This window comes from Dromaius novaehollandiae, chromosome 2, assembly GCF_036370855.1.
Source record: "Dromaius novaehollandiae isolate bDroNov1 chromosome 2, bDroNov1.hap1, whole genome shotgun sequence".
Taxonomy (NCBI): Eukaryota; Metazoa; Chordata; class Aves; order Casuariiformes; family Dromaiidae; genus Dromaius; species Dromaius novaehollandiae.
The window spans coordinates 129,226,312-129,248,840 of NC_088099.1; the positions used below are offsets into that span (position 1 = coordinate 129,226,312).

General features: G+C 38.7%; 1 protein-coding gene across 2 annotated transcripts; it reads left to right on the forward strand.

The window, feature by feature from the left end:
• The first annotated feature begins 226 nt into the window (after positions 1-226).
• On the forward strand, positions 227-20,194 carry TRAM1 (translocation associated membrane protein 1). 2 transcript variants are annotated; one of them, XM_026115156.2, is made up of 11 exons: positions 227-501; positions 3,493-3,556; positions 4,123-4,244; positions 4,437-4,553; positions 5,569-5,627; positions 6,027-6,111; positions 8,360-8,430; positions 8,515-8,619; positions 9,265-9,408; positions 10,406-10,566; positions 13,778-20,194. In XM_026115156.2, the coding sequence occupies exons 1-11, from the start codon at positions 379-381 to the stop codon at positions 13,849-13,851; spliced, it is 1,125 nt and encodes a 374-aa protein (XP_025970941.1). In that variant the 5' UTR covers positions 227-378; the 3' UTR covers positions 13,852-20,194. The 2 variants fall into 2 exon arrangements, with proteins under 2 accessions (XP_025970941.1, XP_025970942.1); XM_026115157.2 differs by lacking the exon at positions 227-501 and adding an exon at positions 738-876.
• Positions 20,195-22,529: the final 2,335 nt, after the last annotated feature.

The following is a 22,529-nucleotide window of genomic DNA, read 5'->3' on the forward strand; positions in this document are numbered from 1 at the left end:
TAACGCACGGGCCGGCCCGCGCGGCGAAACGCGGGCGGCGACGGGCCCCGCCTGCGGGGGGGCGGGGCGCAGCGAGGCGCGCCGCTATTGGCCGGTTTGAATCGCCGGGCCGTGGCAGGCCCCGCCCCCTGGCCGCCGCGCCTCCCCCGCCGCCGGGGCGGGCGCCGCCGGCCAGCAGGGAGCGCTGCGGGCCGGGCGCGGCGCGCCGAGGGGCTGCTCTCTGCAGCCGGCGGGAGAGGAAGCGGCGCTGGTGCCTGGGCGGGCGGGGCGGCGGCTGCCATTCCTCTGCTCGGCGGCCGCCCCCGCCCCCTCCGCCCCTTCCTGGCCGCGGCGAGAGGAGCTGTGCTGGCAGCGGCGGCGCCTAGCTCGCTGCCCGCCATGGCGATCCGCAAGAAGAGCAACAAGAACCCGCCTGTGCTGAGCCACGAGTTCGTCGTGCAGAACCACGCAGACATCGTGTCGTGCGTGGCCATGATCTTCCTGCTGGGGCTCATGTTCGAGGTGAGGCGGCCTGGGGCGGCGGGTCCTGCGGCACCCCGCGTGCCTGCGGCGGGCAGGCGGGCGGGCGGAGGAGCGCCCCAGCCCCCCTCTGCCCGCCTCCCCGGCGCACCTGCCCACGGGCTGCGGGCCTGCCGTGGGGAGGAGGGGACCGCCTGCCTACCGCCCTCCCCCGGCGCGCGGGGGCCTAGCGCGGGCGTCGCGCCCGTTCCCCGTGGCTCCTCCGCCGCGCCGCGGCCCGGCCCCTCCGGGCACGCCCTCTTCCCCCGGCGCAGCTCCGTTGCCCCCGGGCGCCGCGGGGAGCGGGCGTCCGGCCCCCGCGCAGGTGGCGAGGGGGGGCCGCGGCCGCGCGAGGCAGCGGCTGGCGGGAGCCGAGAGGTGCGCTTCCTCCGCCGGCAGCGGCGGGCAGTTCCTGCAGGCGGCGGGGTTACGTGGCAGTCGGAGCGCGGCGGCGGCCGGCGGGGAGGGGGAGGAGTGTGCGGCCGCGCTCGGACCTGGGCGAGCGCCGGGGAAGGGGGGAGGCGAGGCCCTGCCGCGAAAGACGATCCTTGCTCTTTGTGTGCGCTGCCCAGCTGGCCCGCCGCGGCACTACAAGTCCCGTGAGGCCTTGCGGCGGCGCCTCCCCCCCCGGCCGCCGTGCTCGCGGGGAAGGGAAACAAACGGTGACGTGTACACAAAGCCCCCCGCGCGCGCGCACCTGGGAGCGAGGGCGGGGCGGGGGCGCGGCCGCGCGCCGGGGGCGCGGCGCGTGCGCGAGGCGGCCTTTCTCTCCCCCCCCCCCCCGCTCCCCTCCCCGCCGCCGAGCCGGCGCCTCGGGGAGGAGGGAGGTGGCGCGTCGCCTCACGGCGCTCTCCGGTGATAAAAGTCGGGTTTTTTCCTTTTTTTTTTTTTTTAATTATTTTTTAATCGTTAGCCTGCGGGGCCGGAGGTGTGCGGGGGGAGCGCGGGGCCGTAACGGGCTCGGCGCTGGGGCAAGCCTGGGCCTGGCGCCGCCGTGGGGCGCGCGAGCTGCGGCTCTTCCGACGTGACCCTAAAAGTTGGTAAACTGTAAGGAAAAATAAGTAAATAAAAAGCTGAGCTTGGCTGCTGAAAGTCTAAAACGTTCCTTTCTGGCTCTTCTCGGTAACTTATTGAGGGAACCTAAAGGGTGATTATGTGTGTGTTTTCCCAGATGCCCTTCGTGGTATCCTGTCAAAGCAAGGCGCTTCCATTTTTGTTGCCCAAGTGTTTCTGGTGGGCTGTCATTACCTGTAGGCTTTTCGGTATTTTAGCCGTTTGGCTAAAGGGTTGTGGATGTTTTTCAGAGTAATTTTATCTAGGTTTTGGTACTGTTCAGCATTGGAGGCCAGTGGATTTTTTTGTTTTGTTTTAACAACAGTTGAAATGTACAGAAAGAAAATAACAAGCAGGACAGACTAAGAAAGCTGTTGTGTTTGTTTTTATTATCAAAAATCACCAAGACAGCCCTTGGTGGTTTTCTGGGAAGTGAGGCCTCTTGAGCTTAAGCTTTTACATCTTATTTACTTGTGTCTTACTGTATTTACTAATTCTGGTAATACTGAAGTTTTGGGAGGAGTTCTACCCATGCATAAAATCCCTTCTGGTAGAAAGGGCATATGTCTTTGGTGGTACAAATATGCTCTGGCTGTACAGATTGTTGCGATTTTTTAAATGTTTTGATATAGGACTAGGAAATTATCCACTGTGCTTAAGGTTGGCATGGTATTTATACTGCCTGGCTTATGGAATGAATTAGGACTCTGTGCATAGTTTATAGAGCCTTCAGAGAGGAATTTGGAATCAAGTAAGTGCTTTGGTTTGTCTTCTGAAGGCTGCCTTGACTGTATAGGAAGCCCTGGGCAGCTTAAGTAATTCAGGCAAACTAGTTGGATTCCCTGAAGTTATGTGGGGTGAATACTGTGTATTAAGAGAAATCGGAGATGGAGAAATCTAGGTCTTTACAAAGCACTAGGGGGAAAAAAAGAAGTAAAACCTCCTTTTTTGTAGATAATAACAAATACAGGTAGTAACCTAGAAATTATCTTCAGATATCCAAAATAATATTTCAAGATATTTCTTGTTGATTCTGTAAATGCGGCAAGGATGCTAGTTTTATATAGCAGTAAGAAACAGGTCAGATCATAAATATTGGAAATCTTGGGGGTTTTCTTATCTTCTGTGATAAAACATGTTGATTTGTGATATTCATTGGGATTCCCCAAAGCTGTCTTAAACTTGAAAATTAATTGATACTTACTAACAGATAGGAACTTGTGCTGCTGCTTATTTATTGGGATTTTTATAGTATCGTGCCCTCCCTCCCAAGAAAACCTTCAGAAAAGCTATCCCCCTCCCCTTCTATTCATTCGGCTTTTTCTTACTGCCCATCATAAAGGGGTGGCATTGCTACTGCTAAATTTCATTTGCTTTGTTTTTACACTTTTTGCCAAGGGGTGCGCAGAGTCAAGATGGTGCTGTGCTATTGAGTTGACATGCAGCTAGCCCAAAAAGGTTCTCCATTCTTCCTGCTTTTTTTCTTCCTACCTATCCACACTTTCCATATCACTGACAGATTTGAGTGTGATGTTGCCCTTCAAAAAAGTAATTTTATGTGAAGTTTATTCTGAGACCCTGCTGTGTACATCATGGACCAAGTATTACAGGCTATTGTTCGTGCTGTATATATATTAGTAGTGTGCATTGGAGAAAGAATTGCAGTGTATGGTATCATTTTAATGTTGTAGTAAAGACTATCTGTAGATAGAGTTTTTGAGGGTATTTCTTTCAGGAGAACGTAGGTGTGTAAACAAACCTATAGAAATTGTGCAGTCTGTTCTACCTTTAGAAGGTCAGATGAGTCACGTGATAATGGGAGCTGTTTGTTTTGGGGGTGAGGGGAAAGATAGGCTGGGGAAGGGTACTAAGACTAAGGGCAAATGTTTTCAGTTTAATATAGTTTATTTCAGTGAAATAACGCTGTTTTTTCTCTTTCAGATTACAGCAAAAGCAGCTGTCATTTTTGTTACACTTCAGTATAATGTTACCATTCCTGCCACAGGTATGCCTCTTGCAGGAGTTTAGTCATGCAGTTTAGCTGTATTTTCTAAATTGAGGGTCAAATGAATATAGATATTAAGTAGTTTTCAAGGATTTCACTTTAAACTATTTCCAGTAAAACTCTGTTTTAACAAAATCAGTTTAATGAGAATGTTTCTGTTCTGCTGGATTCATTAGAACTAAAACCCTGTCTGACTGCTATATAAGTTCACATTAATTCTTATTTTGGTTTTGCAAGTGACGTATTTACTAGTCAAAGGGGGGGCTGATAGTTTAACATAATTTTATAATCCCATTTCAGTGCACTTAGACAAGCTGCCAAAGTGCAATTAAGTTTTCATTTTTATAGTATGTCTTTCTAGAAACAAGTTTAGTTTGTGATGTGATGGAGGAGATTGCTGTAAGCTTTGTCCAGTGACGTAGTTCTTGATGCTGGTTTAATTTAACTTTCGTTTGTTGTCAGCAGAACAGGTGTCTTCTGTCTGAAAGATTTCACTTTGAGAAACAAACTTATTAGTGATTAAACTGTATCAGCATCTGACAATTAAATCTGTTTTTTTCCTTTAGAAGAGCAATCTGCAGAAACAATCTCTCTCTATCATTATGGCATCAAGGATTTGGCTACAATTTTCTTTTACATGCTTGTAGCAATAATCATACATGCTATTATTCAGGAGTATGTACTGGATGTAAGTACGAAATATTAATGTCATTATTATAACTGTCGGATTTTAATTAGATTTTATGACTGTTATAAGTAAACTTTTGTATTAAAACTTTTAGCTGTTAAAACATACATTGACACTTTTAACTTTTAACTGCATTAAACTTTTTACTGTTAAATGCTAAAGTATATAAATAACACTGGACTTTCATTTTAGAAAATTAACAGGAAAATGCATTTTTCAAAAACAAAGCATAGCAAGTTCAATGAATCTGGGCAACTTAGCGCGTTCTACCTTTTCTCCTGTGTTTGGGGCACAAGTATTCTTGTCTCTGTAAGTATATTCTCTCTTGTGTTTATAGTATAATATTTTAAAAGTTGCATTTATTTATAATGATGACTGGCTTGTTTTTTCAGCTATTTTTTAGTATTAGATTAGAGACAAGATGCAAAATTCTGTCTAATTCTTTATCATAACTGAGTATAAAATCTGAGCTGTTACTGTTGTTTAGCTTGATTTAATTGGGTTTCCCATTCAAACAAACTTTTAATAAAGTAAAACGACTTCATTGTGATACCTCTATTATAGTACTTCAGTCTCTGTAGTCGTTCTGTGTTGGTTCAATATTACAAAATAAATGTTAAAAAAAGTTATGTGCAGAGTTTTGGTAGCCTGGAGAATGGGTGCATGGGCAGGTTGCTATAGGTTAAGGTGACTGAACTTTCAGATTACATGCTCTTCTCTAGTGGCTCTATGTGTATGAGCTTACCCCATGGAGTAAATGCAAGGAGACTTTGTGCTCTCAGTGAGAAAGGGGTAAGCCATTTCATGTCCCCACATGCACAGATCCTTGTTGAGGAGTACCTGATTCACACTAAGCTAATAATTTTTTTCCCCTTGTAGTAACTTGCTTTTTAAGTGAGACTTCATTTTCTTCTAATGGAAGTTTGAGTTTCAAAAAAGGGAAGAATGTAAATTTTTCTGCATCATAATAACTTCTTCATAATGCTTTCTGCATCATAATGACTGAAAAGCTTTCCTCCTCTTAGCTGTACTCTAAGGTTTTTGACAGTTTACAAGGGAAAACTTACAGCCATAGTGATGCTGAAATAACCTCCATCTTATAAGGACACTCTTCTTGAATGAGCATGCGTTTTCTTTGGGTCTTTTTTTAAGCCAATCCATCTGTTCTTTTGTAGATGGAATAGACCTTGGTCTGCAGCTTTTACTTGTGTGTGTGTGTATGTATGTATGTATGTTCATTATTTATGACTACGAATTAGGAACAGTGTGGGGTTTTGGGTTTTTTTTTTTTTTTGATTTCTGCGGTTTTGTTTTGCTTTTTCAGGAGAACTATATATCAGATCCTACCTCTCTGTGGATGGACTACCCGCACACTCTGATTCCGTAAGGCCTCTTCTTTAAAGGATTGCTGGGGGTGGGGAAGTGTTGGACATTTTAAATAGGGTTTATCATGTGCAGTCTGCATGGACTAAGTAGTCTGTGAAACTAGTCACCGATATGTGTTTGTTCATATTGATGGAGATTGATTCTCTATCAATTTATAGCTTACAAAGTCCACTTTCTTTAGGCCATTATTTAATGATGAAGTTTTTACAAGTTTTATTTATTTCTCTTAGTTACTTTATTTTTTAGAAATCTTACTTTTGAGAATAGTGTTGGCTGGCAGTAAAGATCTGTATTATTGCTTCTTTAGTGATTAAATATGTTTACCAGAAAGTTTCTGAAACATCTTGAATTCATTTATAAAAGGTAATATTTTTCAATTCTTGCTTTATTGTACAGGTTTCAAATGAAGTTTTTCTACATCTCACAGTTGGCATACTGGTTTCATGCTTTTCCAGAACTGTACTTCCAGAAAACCAAAAAAGTAAGTTCAAAATGTAAACTGAAAAAAAATTCCAAATAGTTCAACTCTAGCAGCAAAAACAGTTCATTTCTTTTGGACCTTCAGAGCAATGTGTGATCTTAGATTTCCTATCCTGTTCTTATTCATGTACTTACATTGTCCTTGAAGGATTTTGGGTGCTTATATTTCCATAGAGAAGAACAGCTTTTTTCTTTTCAGCTAAATCATTATTTCTAATTGCAGTAAAATGCCTACATATCTGTTGTGTAAATAAAATTTACTAGCATTTCTCATTTACTATAAGAAAGTTTGGATTTCCCTTTGAAGAACTGAATGTGAGGTTTATTTCAAAGTTTTTTTTCTTGTAATTATGAGTCTAAATAATGTCATTGAAGTACAGTACTGTTTCATGGATGATGTATGGGTGATACAGAATATAGGCAGTGAATAATTTTCTAACTCCAAGGGATATTACTCTTCAGGACTTGCTGTAAAGACAGTTATTCTCAGCAGAAGTTCTGGTTGTGTATTGAGATTTTTTTTTTATGCTGAGTTTTCAACAGCATGTTCATCCTAAAGAGATTTTCCTGTTGGAGTTCTCAATGTTATTGTTAATGTTGAGTTTGCTGTAGACTTTTGTAGCAAGTTTTTAGCCTTCCTTGACTGACCTAAACTGTATTTTTGCATGTTCCTTTTTCAGGTTCATTTTGCATATCAAATTTCCTTTTTAAACTCTTCCCTTGTTACTCTGACTAGACTGAGTCTCTGTCAGAGTTCTGCTTTACTGAAGAAAGTATAAGTGTTATGTAGTCATAGGTCCTTGTTGTTCAAGAGCCTATAGCAGGCTTGAGAGAATAATACTGAGATGCTTTGTTTTCATACTGATCAGAATCAGCTTAAACACTGCTGTTTTGCAGGCATCCTGAATGTAGAAACACAGACAGCTCTGCTGATGCTCCCAGATTCTGCTAGTGACATCACTGGAATTTGACTTCATATCCAAATGTTTTTGCTTCAGTATAACTTTAAGAAAGATGTCACAAGTGGTAGAAGTGCTCTATACTGAATAGTAGTGTTTTACTGGGCCTCTACTTGGAATTTTGGCCTATGTCTTACAGAAAAAGTTTTGAGTAAGAATAATTCATTTATTTTAGCAAGTTTATGGTTAATATTTCTTTGATCACAATTTAATCTCTCCCATGAGAGATCCCCAAGCTCTCTTGGCTCCTCTACGTTATTTCTTATTTTCAAGAAACTGTCTTCTTTCAGTTGGGTCTATTTGTCTGTATTGCTGACGTAGACAAGAAGAAAAAAGTTCTTATCCCAGCTTTCTGTATAGTAGTGTGCGCCTCCACCTGTGTTACCCCAATAAGTCTTCAGTCTGCAGTAGTTAGTCTAAGCAGGGCAGCAAGGGCTATTTAAATGTTAACTCTGTTCTGAAGACAGAGGGCAAAAAGCTTGTCCTAGCAGTACTTAAAAAAACTGAGGATCTGAACAAACTAATCTGTAATTTATCTAATAGAGCTTGTTTCTTATTTTCTTTCAGAGCATTTAGAGTAGGTCATTCTCTGTCCGTTTTCTGTGTGTGTGTGTGTTGCTAGGTGTTTTGGCAGGTGTTTGATTCTGTATTTCTGTTGACTTTGAGATAGTATTGTATAACTTAAAATATATCTTACAAGGTGAACTTCTTAAACTTTATTTCATATAGACAAGACAAATCTGAAGCCCCATATCTGAAGTTCAGGGAATCTTTCCAGAAAGTAGGAGTTTCTCGAGCACTTCTGAATATGCCCTATACACCATTTCAAGACCACGATTATTCTTGTGATCTTGTGTGCTTTGGTGATTGATCTGTTCACAAGTGGAACCTTCTGCTTTCAGAGTGCCATGTATCCATGTTCTAATTCTTGTCTCTTCACTATTTAGTTTTTATTAAGTGCAACAATGTTACTAAGCAGAGGTGCCAGACATGCAATAATACATACTGATCAAGTATTGTAAAAACTAGTACAAATTCCAGGAGGTCCTATCTGAGAAAGTTATGCCCTGTTAAAAAGCATCATTTTGATGCCTATCTTAGGCATATACTATTGTGAAGAAATACAGTAAATGTTATTGATAAGTAAGCAATGAGTCTGGTGTGGAATTAGAAGATTTGGGCTAAGTAATGAGCTACATTATGGTAGCTGAGTAGGCAAAAATAATTTCCAAGACTAGGAAAGAGGAAACATTGTGTATAATGTATAATTATTTTTTTCCTCTTTAATAGGAGGATATCTTTCGCCAAATTGTCTACATTGGACTTTATCTCTTTCATATTGCTGGAGCCTATCTTCTAAAGTAAGTCAGCTCTAAACTTTTTTTGGCTTTACTCTTAACCATCTTAACAAAATGTTTGAATGTTTGTTTTACTTGTTTTGATAGTCTGACCCATCTTGGACTTGTTCTTCTGGTATTGCATTACTTCGTTGAATTTCTTTTCCATATATCCCGACTTTTCTACTTCAGTGATGAAAGATATCAGAAAGGGTAAGTAGTTATTATCTTTTAATTCTTGTAATTTCTGTTATGCCTCACAGGGCTTGTGTATGTAATAACTAGAAGCCAAAATTAAAAGCAAGTTCACATAGTATTTGCTTAGAAGTCAGAGCTCTCCAAATTAATCTTAGTACTTATATCTATAAACAATCTACTTTTTTTAACCTTATTCCTCTATTCAAGTAAATATTTGTAGTTGTAAAAGCTGAAATAAAATTTTGCATTTATTAATACGATAAAAAACATTTTGAGGTGTAGCTCTCAGTGTAGAGGAAGGAACAACATAGATTGCTCTTGCAGTCAACTTTCTGGAAACTAAAAACATGCTTGTGTTCCAGTGTAATGGAAGGTGCATTCCTCTGAGTTCAGCTGAAATTCGTTTTTAGGACATACTTCCAGCTTGTAGAGAAAGATTGTGAAGTAAGGGTTTTCTTGCTCTTCGCGTTCTATGAATGCCAGAAATACAAAATTACTGTAGGATGGGTGCAAAATAGTGAATTTGGTTAAGTTCTTAAATCTCAAATGCTTTCTTGAATTCACACAGTAAAGAAAGTAAACATTAAACATTTGTATTGTGAAGTTTCATTGTGAACTAATTCAGAGAATTGATTTAGTTTGTGGTGTTTTCCTTTGTAGGTTTTCGCTGTGGGCAGTTCTCTTTGTTTTGGGAAGACTTCTCACCTTGATTCTTTCTGTCCTCACTTTTGGTTTTGGACTGGCAAGAGCAGAAGATCAGCAGCTCAATTTCAGTACTGGAAACTTTAATATCCTGGCTGTTAGGTACAACAAACTTGGAATGGTTTTTAAGCACAAGCTGTAAACTTGTGTTAAATACACATTAGGAACTGTGCAGTATTAATGCTAGTACTACTGAATTGTTAGGAATTTTCGTACAACTAATGGGATCAATAGGTATAACTGCTGTAAAGAAGTTGTAAGGCACAGTGAAAAAAATTGAAAAATGTACAGTCTACAGTTGAGGAATTTATAAATGATTATTCATTATTGCTGGAAGAACCAGAATGAAAAGGATTATCCAGTGTTAGAGATTCCTTTCAACTGCTTAAGAATTAAGTCAATTGAATTCTAGACGTAAGTGCAACTTCACAAAGAAACTTTAAAAATTTCCGTGAATCTGTATAGGTTGGCATTATACCCAGACTATCTTTGATGCTGGCTGATAGTTCTCACCTCTTTCCCTGCCTTTATTAAAACTCCTGTTGCTGTCATATGATGCAGAATGCTTAGCCAGCACCTGGTCTTTTTATGAATTAAATCCAGAAAATGAAGTTATGAAAGCATTCCCAATGTCAGCATTATCCTCTAGAATTAATACTCGGAACTGCCAGACTTTGTTTTACTCTGTTTCTGGCTGTAACCATCTGGTACCTTGAGAGTAACTCTGAGAAGAAGAAAGCAAGAAATAAATCTAGTGCTTCTCAGTTTTGATGGAAGTGCAAAGTCTTCACTGTCACTGCACCTCTAGTTTTGTTCTGGTGTGCTAAGCCCAATTGCTGTATGTGAGCTAACTCTTGCATCTCTCACTGAAAAATGAGAAAATGGATGTCACTAGTGAGAGAGGGGAAAAACATCAGTTTTTCTTATCTTTACAAATTCATGTCATCTTGAAGGAATCACTTTAATGTGTTTGAGGAACCTGAGATAAAAAGCTGTTTCTGAAATGCGAAAGCTATGTGAAGCAAGGTGGTTCTTTTCTTTCCTGTTTGGACAACTAGATAAACTTGCTGATAAACCTTTAACTATGTTTTGTTTCTAGGATCAGTGTGCTGGCCTCCATCTGTATGGCTCAAGCATTTATGATGTGGAAGTTCATTAATTTCCAGCTTCGGAGGTGGAGAGAACATTCTTCTTCTCAGCCTCAGTCAGTGAAAAAGAAGTTTGTAACAGCTAAAGGAAAGACCTCCAGAAAAGAAAGAGGTTTGTATTTACATATTTACAGGTTACCTGTTGCCTTGACTTCTCAAAAAGAACTTAAGGTAAAGGAAAACCTCTTTTTTTGATGTAATTGCTTTAAAAAAAAAAATTGTATTTCTCTCTCAAGACAGATGACTCAATTACAGAAACTTTTTTTTAACAAAAAGCATTTACAAAAAGAATTATTTACATAAAAATTAATTGTTTGGCTTTCTCTTCTAATTGACTGATTGAAGGAATTACTGTTTCTAGGATTAATATGACGTGAGACTTACTATGTCTAATTTTATTACTTGAGCAAGATATATCATGATCATGATTTGTTCAGTTATAAAAAGGGAACAGACACTTTCTTAGTTCGAATTTCATAATCAGTTACCTCAGTTTTTCTTACGATGAATTTCAAGTATGTTTCTTTAGTGCCACTAGGCTCTGGGTCTTTCAGGTGAGGGGAAGGTTGGATGATCCAGCAAATAAGAAAGCTTACTTATATTGGACTGTTTTTACTAAAAACAGAGTTTTGATGCTTCTTTTAGGGGAATTAATAACTGCTCACTACTGTCATTCTACACAGAAATTTTTGGAAATGAATTAATGGCTCCAGGTTTGGCCTTCTGGTAATGTTAAACCTTTTTTATGAACAGAATGCTTTTTCCTCTAAGGAAAACAATGTGCTCCATTAAAAAACCTTAAACCTTTCTATTATACCAGTAGTTAAACTTTCATGTAGTTGTTGCTATCTCGAATAATTTCCAGATTTTGAAACTGAGTGATTCCTGATTGAGTAATTTCAAAGCTTATTACAACATGATCCTGTGCTACTAATAACTTATCGCCAACCTTTGTCAGTTTCTGATACACTGACCTTGAGCATGTAAAGAAAACAAAGATAAGGTTTGCACTGAGAACACAGATTTATAATCACAGATAAAATTAAGTGATTTATTTTCAAGTTTTTCCTAAAATCATGTACTTCTGAGTCTGTCTGTAGTTTCCCTTTTGACTGTTTTTAACTAAACACAATTTGAGTAATTTTCTTCCCTTCACCTAAAGCTAACATGCAAGGGGGAGGGTGTCAGTCTGATTTTTAGAAGTTAAGAACACTAAAAAATTTAGTTGGACTTTTGTTTTTAATTGAGTGAAGCTATTTTCCTATGCAGGTGTCTTACTGAATCAGAGCTTCATATTCATTATGTCTTGCTACATTTTTGTGGAATTAAATCTTCACATATTCTTAAAACAAATTAAATCACATTTAAATCAATGAGTCAAAAGTGTAGTAGCTTTTAAATCCCTTAATTATTTAATTCATGTAATTTGGTGAATTTGCTGTTCTTTGCCTAACTTAAACAGAAGGATAAAGGCACTTAATTTGAATTGTGGATTAATTCACAAAATAATTGAAACAGGTCTGTCTTAGACTCTCTGGGAAGTCTTACACCTTATACTTTAAATGCAAGGAAAAAAGCACTTTTAAAGTCGCAAAGATAAGTGTCATCTCAGATTTTTCTGTTGTGCAGATGGAGTCTGGCACTGTTTGAAACACTTGTACAGGATACAGCAAGCCAGAGTTTCTGAAGGAGTAATACATGCAGCTAAACTGTGTTAAAATAGTCTTTATCTTTTGTGGCTGACTGGATTTTGGGTACCCAGAGCCCGGTAAAATGTGTTACTTATCCACTGTGCTGAAGACAAAAAATGACATGGTAGGAAAAATCCTCATGGTGCAGTGGCTTTGGTATCTGGACTTATGCTGGTTCTTATTTGTTATTTTGTTTCAGTTTTACTTGTTTTGCCTTAACTGTTTAAGACAGTAAGATTTCAGTTAACTGGCTTGGGTCTTGCTCATTGATAGTAAGCTTCTTAAATTAAGAACAAACCAACATTTTGAGAAGAATCCAAGGACCACCTTACACAGGCTTACAATGATGGTGTGTCATTTGCAAACAAATAAAGTTGGGTAGAGTCTTAGTGTTCTTATGGGAGTAATTGGGCATATCTGTTACTTTTATTACTTATTTTGTTGTCTGCATATACGGTAGCATTTGTGTGTAGTGGTGGAGAGAGAGTGATAAGCAGTTGTTTTGTGGATTGGCCGTCCTCTGCTGGCAGTCTGCAGTACATCTTGAAAACATTAGTTGAAAAGCAATCATCACATCAATTTAACCAGTTACTTGTGCAAAAGAATATAACTGTTGCTTGAAATGAGAATGATATTTTAAGTCTTTTGAGCAAAGACTTAAGCAGGAAGCATTAGAGCAGCTGTTTTGCTTGCTTTTTCTGTTGTTGTGTGTCTAAGTTGTGTGCATTGTAAACCCATAGATTGTGGCTCATTTTTTGTTGTAGGGCAGATTTTTGCTATTGAATAGTCTCTGTGGTCCTTGTGCACATTAAAGGTCTTGAGACCTTTAAGTGGTGTAGAAAAGTTGGTGTAGAAATGGAGAGGTGCAGCTGGTAAGAGGTTCTTGCTTTGTGGTGTTAGGTGGGTGCCCTAAAAGTTGGTGTAGAAACGGAGAGGTGCAGCTGGTAAGAGGTTCTTGCTTTGTGGTGTTAGATGGGTGCCCAATTTTATGCTTGAACTCTTTCCCATGTTTGGGATTTGGGATGCTCCTCCCAAATCTAACAACTGTTTTTACTTCTGTCCATCTTATCTATGTAAATACTTTCCCCAGAGCATAAAGTGAAAGACTTTGTGTATGTAAAAGTGTGTGTGCATGTATGTATATTAAAAAAGTTGTCATACCTTTACAAACTTTTCATATAGTTAAGTGAAGGAGTGCAATTTTAGCAAGAATTAAAGTGAGAAGTATGTGGGCAAAACAATAAAGAACTATACTGGGGAGTTTACTATGTGGCTGCAAAATTTCAAATTACTGTCTTGTCTTGTAGGTAGAATATCTTATTTTAAGAAAATATCTGTCTAAAATGTTACAGCTGATCTTGTTTTTCAGTCTAGGTCCGGCCATGTCAGGACACTGAACAGCTTCCTGTCATGGAAGACGTCCTGTCATGTCATTTTAGTTATCTTAGCAAACTTTAAACCTCACACTCTTTAAAAACTTCATTATACTGTTGCATTATAAAGATAATGATGGGATTTAACAAAGAAGATATATCAGAAAAGTTAAGACTATTTGCTTAGGACCTAATTAAAAGTAATAAAATACAAAGCATCTCATTCTATTTGAAAAATGCATTTTCTTTTTTTTTCTAGAAAATGGAATAAATGGAACAGTCACCTCAAATGGAGCAGACTCGCCTCGTAGCAGGAAGGAAAAGTCCTCGTAAAACTGGGTTTTATTAAGTTAATTGACTAATGTCCCCAAAGAATCTGCTTTTTACATGGAAGGCCCTTCAGCACTAGAGATGTTACAGATTAAAGAAAATACAATTCATGTTTTTTGATTATTGCTATTGTTTTGTGAAACTTTTTTTAAAAGCCATTTTGACTAAGAAGGGTTTATCTGTCTTCAAATACTTGGGGAGGGGGGTACAACACTTTTTAAATAACATTGACACTTTTTTAAACATTTATTGTGATGAAATAACTTCACTTAATGAGGATCACTGATGCAATGTATTATTTCCTTCCAGTTTTTGTAATCTTGGTGATATATCCTGTTCTACCAACATCACGTTTTCCAAGAAATATTGCAAAACTGAAGTAAAGACTTAGTATAGATATCATAGCTTTTCAGTATATTACCTTGATTCAAATTTACAGTTCAGATTGGATTTCTAAGACCACACCAAAAAGCTCTTTATTTTGTAGTTAATAACTACAACGTCTGTTCTAAGAATTGCCCCGTATCATTAAAACAAAACTGAACTGACTGGAAATGTTGCAGAGTCTTATTGTCTATGTTGGTTAGAAATCTCTTATAAGGAATAAAAACCTTTCTGAGATATAGCTTTAGCACTTGAAAATTAGAAGGGAGAGTGTATGTCATAGAGTTGATTTGAGTAGCACTATTGACTCCTGTCTGTGCTTTTACACTGCACATATCTCAGTGTGCATTGGACCTTTGAAAACTTGTTTGTCTGATTTTAGAGGGTGGAGGTTCTTGCTGTGTGTTGTTGTGTTTGTTTTAGGAGGCATGTGATGCTTCCATGAAGAGGGAATTTGTTAGATAAATGGATCAAGTTATGACAAACATTCCTTTATTCTAACTACTCTGAACTACTCTGCTTTGTTTCAGCTCTGTTAGGAAATAGTTTGATTCCTTCTATATATATTTTTATGAAAAAAATATTTAAAAGCTACAACTTCTTAAAATTGATTTATTGTGCCCTTTGCTACAACTGGAAAAATCTTAATTTAAGATTTTTTCCATATCTGTCTTTCATAGTTGTATTAAATGTGAAGCTTTGTCCAGTTAATTTTCCAGTTTAATATGCAGTTAATGTTTTCATTTGTATCCCTGTGTAATGGCTATAGTTCATCCTGTTTCACTTAAGAATGAGTTAAAAACTGAGTTCAGTCTTCAGAAGAAGTTGCTAAATCAGGCTTTCAAGTTAAAACAAATATAGGGCTGCTTATTGAGTGAGTAGGAGTGATTATAGCAACGAAGCTGATAAAATAGTTCTAGTTATAAACTGTAAGTAAAGTTGAGTTGATGCCCAACAAAATAATAATTCTACATTCTGTATCTTTTACATTTTGGTTACTTACTATACAGAATAAACATTTCTAGTACAAAGTCTTGACTACACATAGCTATTCATTCTTCAATCACTTTAGTGCTATTTACAGTTGTTATGGCATACTTTGTTACATGTTTGAACTAATTTAAGTCAGCTGTTCTTGGGTAATTGCTTCACAGCTACTGAAGTTATTACAGGTGTGGACTTGTTTGACCTAAGAACTCTGTGGGGGCAGCATGCTATGAAATATGCCCAGTCTGCTTCAGTGGGAGTAGCTGTATTATGTATTGGTTTGAAGAAGTAAAAATTAAGTGGTGTAACTGTGAATCTATCAGATCGGACCATGAAACTGGAAAACTGGAGCTCACAAATTTTGAGGGAATTGTACACATTAAATATTCGCTGCACAAGACCATGTTTCATGTCTGATGTTTCTAACAAAGACCTTCACTGAATCTGTGTGCCTTGCCTTGAAGTCGTACCTTAAGCCAGAAGGGGCAGATTTTGACAGTTTCTAGCCTGGTACTTTGATGCTAAAGCAGTTTGTCTGCAGTTTCTGGTTTTCTTGGTGCTCTCCAAATCTTAAAGGCCAGGGGAACAAATTGTGAAGGGAGCTTTTATGAAGGGAGCTTTTAAGGTACTACTTGAGCTCTTTGAGACTTATTGGAGTCTGAGGGTTATAACGATTGTTTCCCTGAGGCAAACTGTTTCTTGTAAACTTCGTTCTTTGGCACTGTAGTCTTGAAATGTAAATTTCAGGTTCACTTCCAAAAACTTCGAGAGTATATTCTTGCCTGTCAATATTGACATTGCTTTTTGTCTCCTTTTGGCCTTATGGACATTTTTGGCCTTTGGACTTTTCAAAAAGCACTTTTGTTTTCATGATGGCTTAATCTCCATCCTTGCCTTATAGTTGCTTGTGCAACATAGAGTTGCTATGCTCTGCCTAGTATTAGACAAGGATTTCACTTGTCCTAGAATTTGAAGAAAGCATTGAAAATCAGTGTCTGTCTCCTGTATCATAACTAAATATATATATTTATAGTTTGGATGAGTCATTCTTACTTCCTGCAAAAGCAATAATTTTTTTATTTTTCTCCTTGTGGCAGAACTCCTTGTGAATTGACAAGATTTTGAGAGACATATTTGAAGTTTGCTATTACCTGTTTTTACGTCAGATTATTATTTCTTTGCCTGGATAACTTTTTTGAGTTGCTTAAAATTCTGATTTTCAGACCTTACTACATTTTGGCTCTTCATTTGTAATCTAGGATTCAGTAAGCTGAAAGAAAACTAGTTGTCTAATCATGTTTCCAGAATTTTGGAATGAGGAATATTAGAAATGGAAATGACTAAAGAGCTCACTGCGTTCCTATGCCTAATAAAATAATTCTTGCTTAGCTGCAGTAATTTATCCTGGTCAATTGCCAGGTCTCACAAAGAGAAGGTTTTTTTCCGTGTACATGGATTTGAATTGAGTGGTTCATACAGACTGTGGTTAGGGTTTTTATTTTGTTTTGTTAAAGCCCTGCTGTCTTGCCTGAACTCTTTCAAGACTTGCAACAGATGATTTCAAACCTTTTTTTCCCCTTAAGTGTATGTTTGGTTTATGTGCCAGACTGTCTTACCAAAACTAATTCTTTATTTTTACTAACCAATATGTAACTTCCAAGTACAAACATGGAACATAGAGCAGCTAAATTAAATTTTCAGAGTATTGGCTCTTATCTGGATGCTTCCTACTCTTAACTAGTTGCAAAGCTTGTTTTTTGTTTTCCTTTGTGAATTATGCATGAACATGGCACTTTAGAAACACTGCTTTTTGTGTAATCCCATGCCCAAACTTATGATTACTCGAGGCATTTGTCTTTCAGAGAAGGCTCAGACTATTTCTGGTAGTGTTATAATAAGCTTAAAGTAAATTACTTAAGTTGGGATATTGTATTTGGAAAGTCGGTAGTTCCTGGAAAGCATTTTGGTGTTTTTCCTAAACTCTTCTTTTCTTGGAAAATGTTAGTTGTGTTTATGGAATTACCCAGAATTATTAAAAACAGTGTAATGCTTTAAGATACAAGTAATTTGACTTCCATAAACAGGGTTAAGATGCATCTCCCATCCTTTTGCTTTTTTTGAATATCTTAGGTAACTGCACCTGAAGTGATTTTGTTGGAGGCAAAACTTGAAATTGGGCAGGGAAGGGAGCAATTTCATAGTCATGCTAAGCTGAAAGTAATGTAGGTTGCTGCCAAATGTGAGGTTCTGCCCCTTCCCTTGTTCTAGCACTAGTATTTTTGGTTGCATGGTAAGCTAGATCAGGGAACTGGTATGACTGAAAGCTGACGTTGTTGTTCGTTGCTTTTCTTCTGGATTAAGTTGCCTGATAGTAATCCTGGAAGTACACAGATATTTGTATTTAAATCAAAAGAAAACGTGGGGAGAAAATGTACATCAGGGTGTAAGGCAACTGCCACTTTCAACTGCACTTGTGTTAGTTGAAAACTACAGTAGAGTACACTGTATGGTTTGGAAGACCTCATTGACGGGAGTCTGGTCTTCAGTACAAGAAGGGAGCTCATCTATCTGGTAGCCCTGACATGCCCAACTAGGTATTCATGGATTTTTGCCAGGTATTGTGGAGGAAAGGGAAATAATATGCTCTGCTGTATTGAGGTGCATTTTATCTGTCGCAGTTCCTGGGTTTCCAAGAAGTGGAAGATGATAATGGAAATGTACGAATAGAAATCCTGGATATGTAATTTCTCTTGGATCAAAAAACGATTACTTTTCTTAATGGCCAGGAAACTACAGCTGCTTTCTACATGGACCTTTGTATATTGCAGTAGGTCTTCTGGAGAGCTTTGCAAGAATATATTTGTATGCCTCTGTGGAGGGGGCAAGGAGGGGCTTTTTTTTTTTTTTTTTTTTTTTTTTTTTTTTTTGTCTGTTTTTAAGAAGTTTGTTAGCTGATTCTTACACTTAATTTTTGTTCCATTTGTGAGTCTGCAGTTTAGGGCTTTTCTGTGTTCTAGAAGACTGAAACTAGCTTAATAGCCACTCTTAAGCTTCTTGTGCAATATTGGTCATTGCTTTCTTAATTGTTCTCTGCAGAAAATGTCTGTTTTTAAAGGACTTGAACATGAGGTAGAAACAGTCATGATACTTCTTACAGACCCACTGAGAGCCTGCATGCAGAGCAAACTGTGTTTGGGTGGACTAGTATGTTGATTGTAGTAACAATCACCTTATTATACAAGTACTTAGGTTACTTCTTGCGTAGGGTATAAGAATGCCCTACAAAATGTAGGCTTTGGGGTAAAATTTAGGATAGATCTTTTAAAAGGAAGAGAATTCTTCAAAAGACTGACATCAGTCTTCATCTCGGCGAGTGGTAGGGATGTGGTTTCCTTTACTGACCATAATTTAAAAGATGAGTGTCCTGTTCATATTTGTATTTCTCACATTGCTAGTAGCTCACTTGCTTTATCTTTAAACTGCTTTAAATCGCTAGTTTCGTCTGGGTGGTTCTTTTTTATGCCGTAGATTGTTGTAAGAGATCTATATGGTGAATATCCCCCCTTCTCAGTGCTATCCTCTCCTCTCACTGCTCCCTGAACTAGTTGGTTTTGTATCTAATAAGCCTAGTTCTGTACACATTAAGGAATTTGGAGTGCTCTTCAGAACTAAAATAGAAGCAGTGCATGCCTGAATATTTCTAGATCAGACGTGCAAGAAGTAATAAGCACATCAAAGCAATATACAGGGTGTCATCAGAACCCACTTAACGAGAAGTGAAACTCTTAAGAGTTGTATCATAACATATTTATCCTAATTTCAAGTGTAGCGTTTGAATATAGCACACATTCAGATAGCAAGTGCCTTTCTGTTGGTGAAGCGGAACTACTATTCGCATCTGCAACTGTCAGTTCCCCTTGTGTGAGGATGCGTGAGGAGCTCTGAGCTGCAGCTGTGTTAGACTTCTTTCTACCTTCTAGAGAAGTTCTTTTTATGTTGACAAGACAAAGATGACAACTCTAATTTCAGGTTTAAAAAATAAAACATGCTCCCTAGTTTTGAATCTAAGACATTTGCTCTTGATCTCTTTCTTTATGCGCTGTCAGTTAATTTTATTTTGGGTTTCTGCAAGTACTTTATTCAGCTCAAAGATGGCAAATCTGTGATAAGTGCACCAGAAGTGACATTTCTTTTTTCTTTTTTTTAATGTATGTTTGGAAGATTTTGCAGAATCAAGAGTATCTAAGGTATAGTTTTTCAGTATTCATTTTTTTCCTTATTTATTGTTGCTAACATTAAAGGTCAGGCATTGTCATGCAGCACAACACATTTATCACTTCTTTACTCCAAACACGATGTTATCCAATCTGCTATACCAAAGTGAAATAGGTATTAGTAAGTGCTGACTGCTTTAGCAGAAATTGGTATTCCTGAATGGTTTTGTTAGTCTCAAAGTTTTCCATGCTGCAATTCACTATTTGTCTTTCTCATTTAGGAAACTGGGCACTTACGATCTCTGACTTTTTAGATTGTACTTCTGTTGTATACAACTTAACAAAGCTATCGGCAAATTATGGGCAAGAACTTGATATTTGTCTGTGTTGTCTTATGTTAGCTAGAAGGTCAAATGTTGAAGAATGTATCTTGCATTGTAATCAACAGATAAAAATTTAGTCCATGGTGATGGGAATGCTGTAATGGGATATGAATCTCAAATCTTGAGCTCCAGGCTAGAAGCCAAGCCAAAACTAACCTGTGTTCTCACACAGGTGATTCCTCCTCTTTCTTTCTTAGGTTCATCATTACCTTTGTTTCGTTTACTTAGATTGTATGTTCTTTGTGGCAAGGGTTGTCTTTTGTGTGTGTACAGTACCCAGGCCAGTAAGGCCTGGAGCCCCAGTCTGTGGAAGTTGTAATAAGCAGTCACCTTGTTATCATTTTCCTGGATATCATAATAAAGAGTATCTAATTAAAACTGTGCTTGAATAGTCTGTTACAAAAATGGAGGCATGTAAATTGTGTCTGGCCTTGCTTACGGTCAATAGCAACACCAGTTACCAGGGAGATATGGGTCAAGGACAAATATAATGCACTGGCTGTTTGAGGATATTCGCTTGAACCACTGAACACTCAGACAGGAAATCTTGGTTTCTCGGGCTGAACAGAAATGTGCTGTAGCTCCGGGTGGAGCTTAAACAAAATGTACCATGAATCCACAAGTGAGCTGCCTCGATCCGCCACCTTAGGAAGGGGGGCTTCTCTTACGCTTGGGCGGGGTTTTGCATATTCTGAGGAGTGCTTCCAGCATGGAGAGCAGAACCATGATCTTGGGGAGAGGATGCCAAAAGCTACTCTGGGTAATGGCTGGTGCTGTTTGGGACCTTGGTGTTCAAATTCAGGTGTGTCTGCACTTCAGCTAAGCAACCTTTAAAGCCCTTGTAGACTTCAGCTTCAGGGATATGGAAGAGTAAAATTTCATTTGGTCCAAACAGCAACCTATAGATGGATCCATTGGTGATCTAGGCAAGATGCTAGGAAACTGGGTATCTATTACAGTCACCTGAGTTAAGAAAAGTTGAACAGTTTTTACAGTCTGTGCCCTAAATATTGCCTTCAGCTTGGTTTGACTGTTGTGTGGAAGAGTTGTTGACAACTGCTCCAAGGACCTCTGTTTCTAAGTATGTACTCAATTCACTTAAAGATGAATCAGCTTTGCTTCTGTATAGCTATTTACTTAATCATACTTAAATTCAGCAATCATAAATCATAAATCCTCAAATTAATTGAAAGAAAATGTTTGTTGAAGGTTAGGCTTTCATGAAGAACTGTCTGGTTCCCAGATTCACTGTTAGACACAACTGTAGCTTAAAAAGAAATAATACTACAAAATGAATGGGAAATACATAATTCTAAGAACTAGAGCTGCTTCACCAATGGGTATAGCTGTCAAGCGACTACCTCTACCATAGGTAGTGAGGACAGGCAGGCATTGTAACATAACTGGCGTCAAGGAAGGTTATAACTAGTCCTGCCTTATCTTTTCCCTGCTGCTTCTCTCAGAGTCATCTTACTCTGCTGCCACTTTCAGGATGATCTAGCAAATACTGATTGGATATAGAGTGTGTATGGTCTTATCAACCAAATTATGTGATGAGTTTGGGATGCTGGGCAAAAACATCCACTAGAGGCCACCACAATCTTTCTCTCAGCTGTGTTTAAATTTGTGTGTCTGGTAGCCGGGGGAAAAAAAAATCCAGAGGCCCACAGTTTTGCTGTATTTTCAGGGAAAAAAAATAGTTTTTGTGTCCTTTTAAGTAGGAGCTCTGCTGTAACTTAAACACAAGTGGTGAATTATATCAGACACATGTCCATGTAGTTTTGAACATTGCTGGTGCCTAGTAACAAGAGTATGCTATGTTTTGAAGGTCCAGGAAGGATGTTCTTATCTGACCAGAAGTTATTTCATCACTTATGTTTGAGAGAACTGGAGCTTCAGTATTAAAGCTTTATTTTAACCCAAAACTGCAACATCTTAGATTAAGAAAAATGTTGAGGATGTAAAGAAAGACTCAAATGAGATCATCTGGTTGTGTTTGGGTTTGCAGGCATGTATCAGCATCTGCCACAGCATTGCATTTCTTTGCTTAATGCTTGTGAAAAACAGAGTACAGAAAACCTGTTCTCTGGCAATTATTTGATGCTTTCAAAAAAATATTGTTAGAAGATGTTATATGGTTGTATCCTGCAGGAACTATATGAGAATGTTGTCTGCAGTGGTTAAAATAACTTCACGGAAAAAAAATGTATTAAAATTTGCAGTTTGTGGTTTTGGTCTTCAGTAATAAGTTTTCAATAATAGGTCTTGTTCCTTTAGCATCTGCCCCTTTTTGCATAGCCAAAACGGTTTTGGGGGTGATGTTGGAACACTCTTCATTGCATTCGTTGTTATTGGGGTCTTCTGGATAATTTTGCTCTAGTCTGCTCAGAAAAAAGTAGTACCTGTTCCAGGCCCTGTTAGGATCAGTTTTGCTAGTGGGAAGTGCTGCATTGCCATGCAATTTAGTCCTGAAAGAATAATAAGAAATATGGCTCTCCTTCAGGAATGTCTTGGGACTTTGGTGGAGTCTGGATAAAGTTTTCCTGAACATCTGGATTTGGGTAGTCCTGGTAAGAAATGGCAAACTATATGAATCATGTTATTAGCTGTGAACATGGTTTGAATTGAAATTCATAAAATTGTCAGCGACAGGTTGAGAGTCTGACTGCCTGTTTACCGTCTCAATATTGTTATGCTGACCTTTTAGACAGGC

Bases quoted from the DNA above. Each gene is read 5' to 3' on its own strand.
- TRAM1 (XM_026115156.2), top strand. From the start codon at position 379: ATGGCGATCCGCAAGAAGAGCAACAAGAACCCGCCTGTGCTGAGCCAC. The intron at 4,245-4,436 runs GTAAGTACGAAA...CTTTCATTTTAG, and splicing joins TTCAGGAGTATGTACTGGAT to AAAATTAACAGGAAAATGCA. The intron at 4,554-5,568 runs GTAAGTATATTC...TTGCTTTTTCAG, and splicing joins GCACAAGTATTCTTGTCTCT to GAGAACTATATATCAGATCC.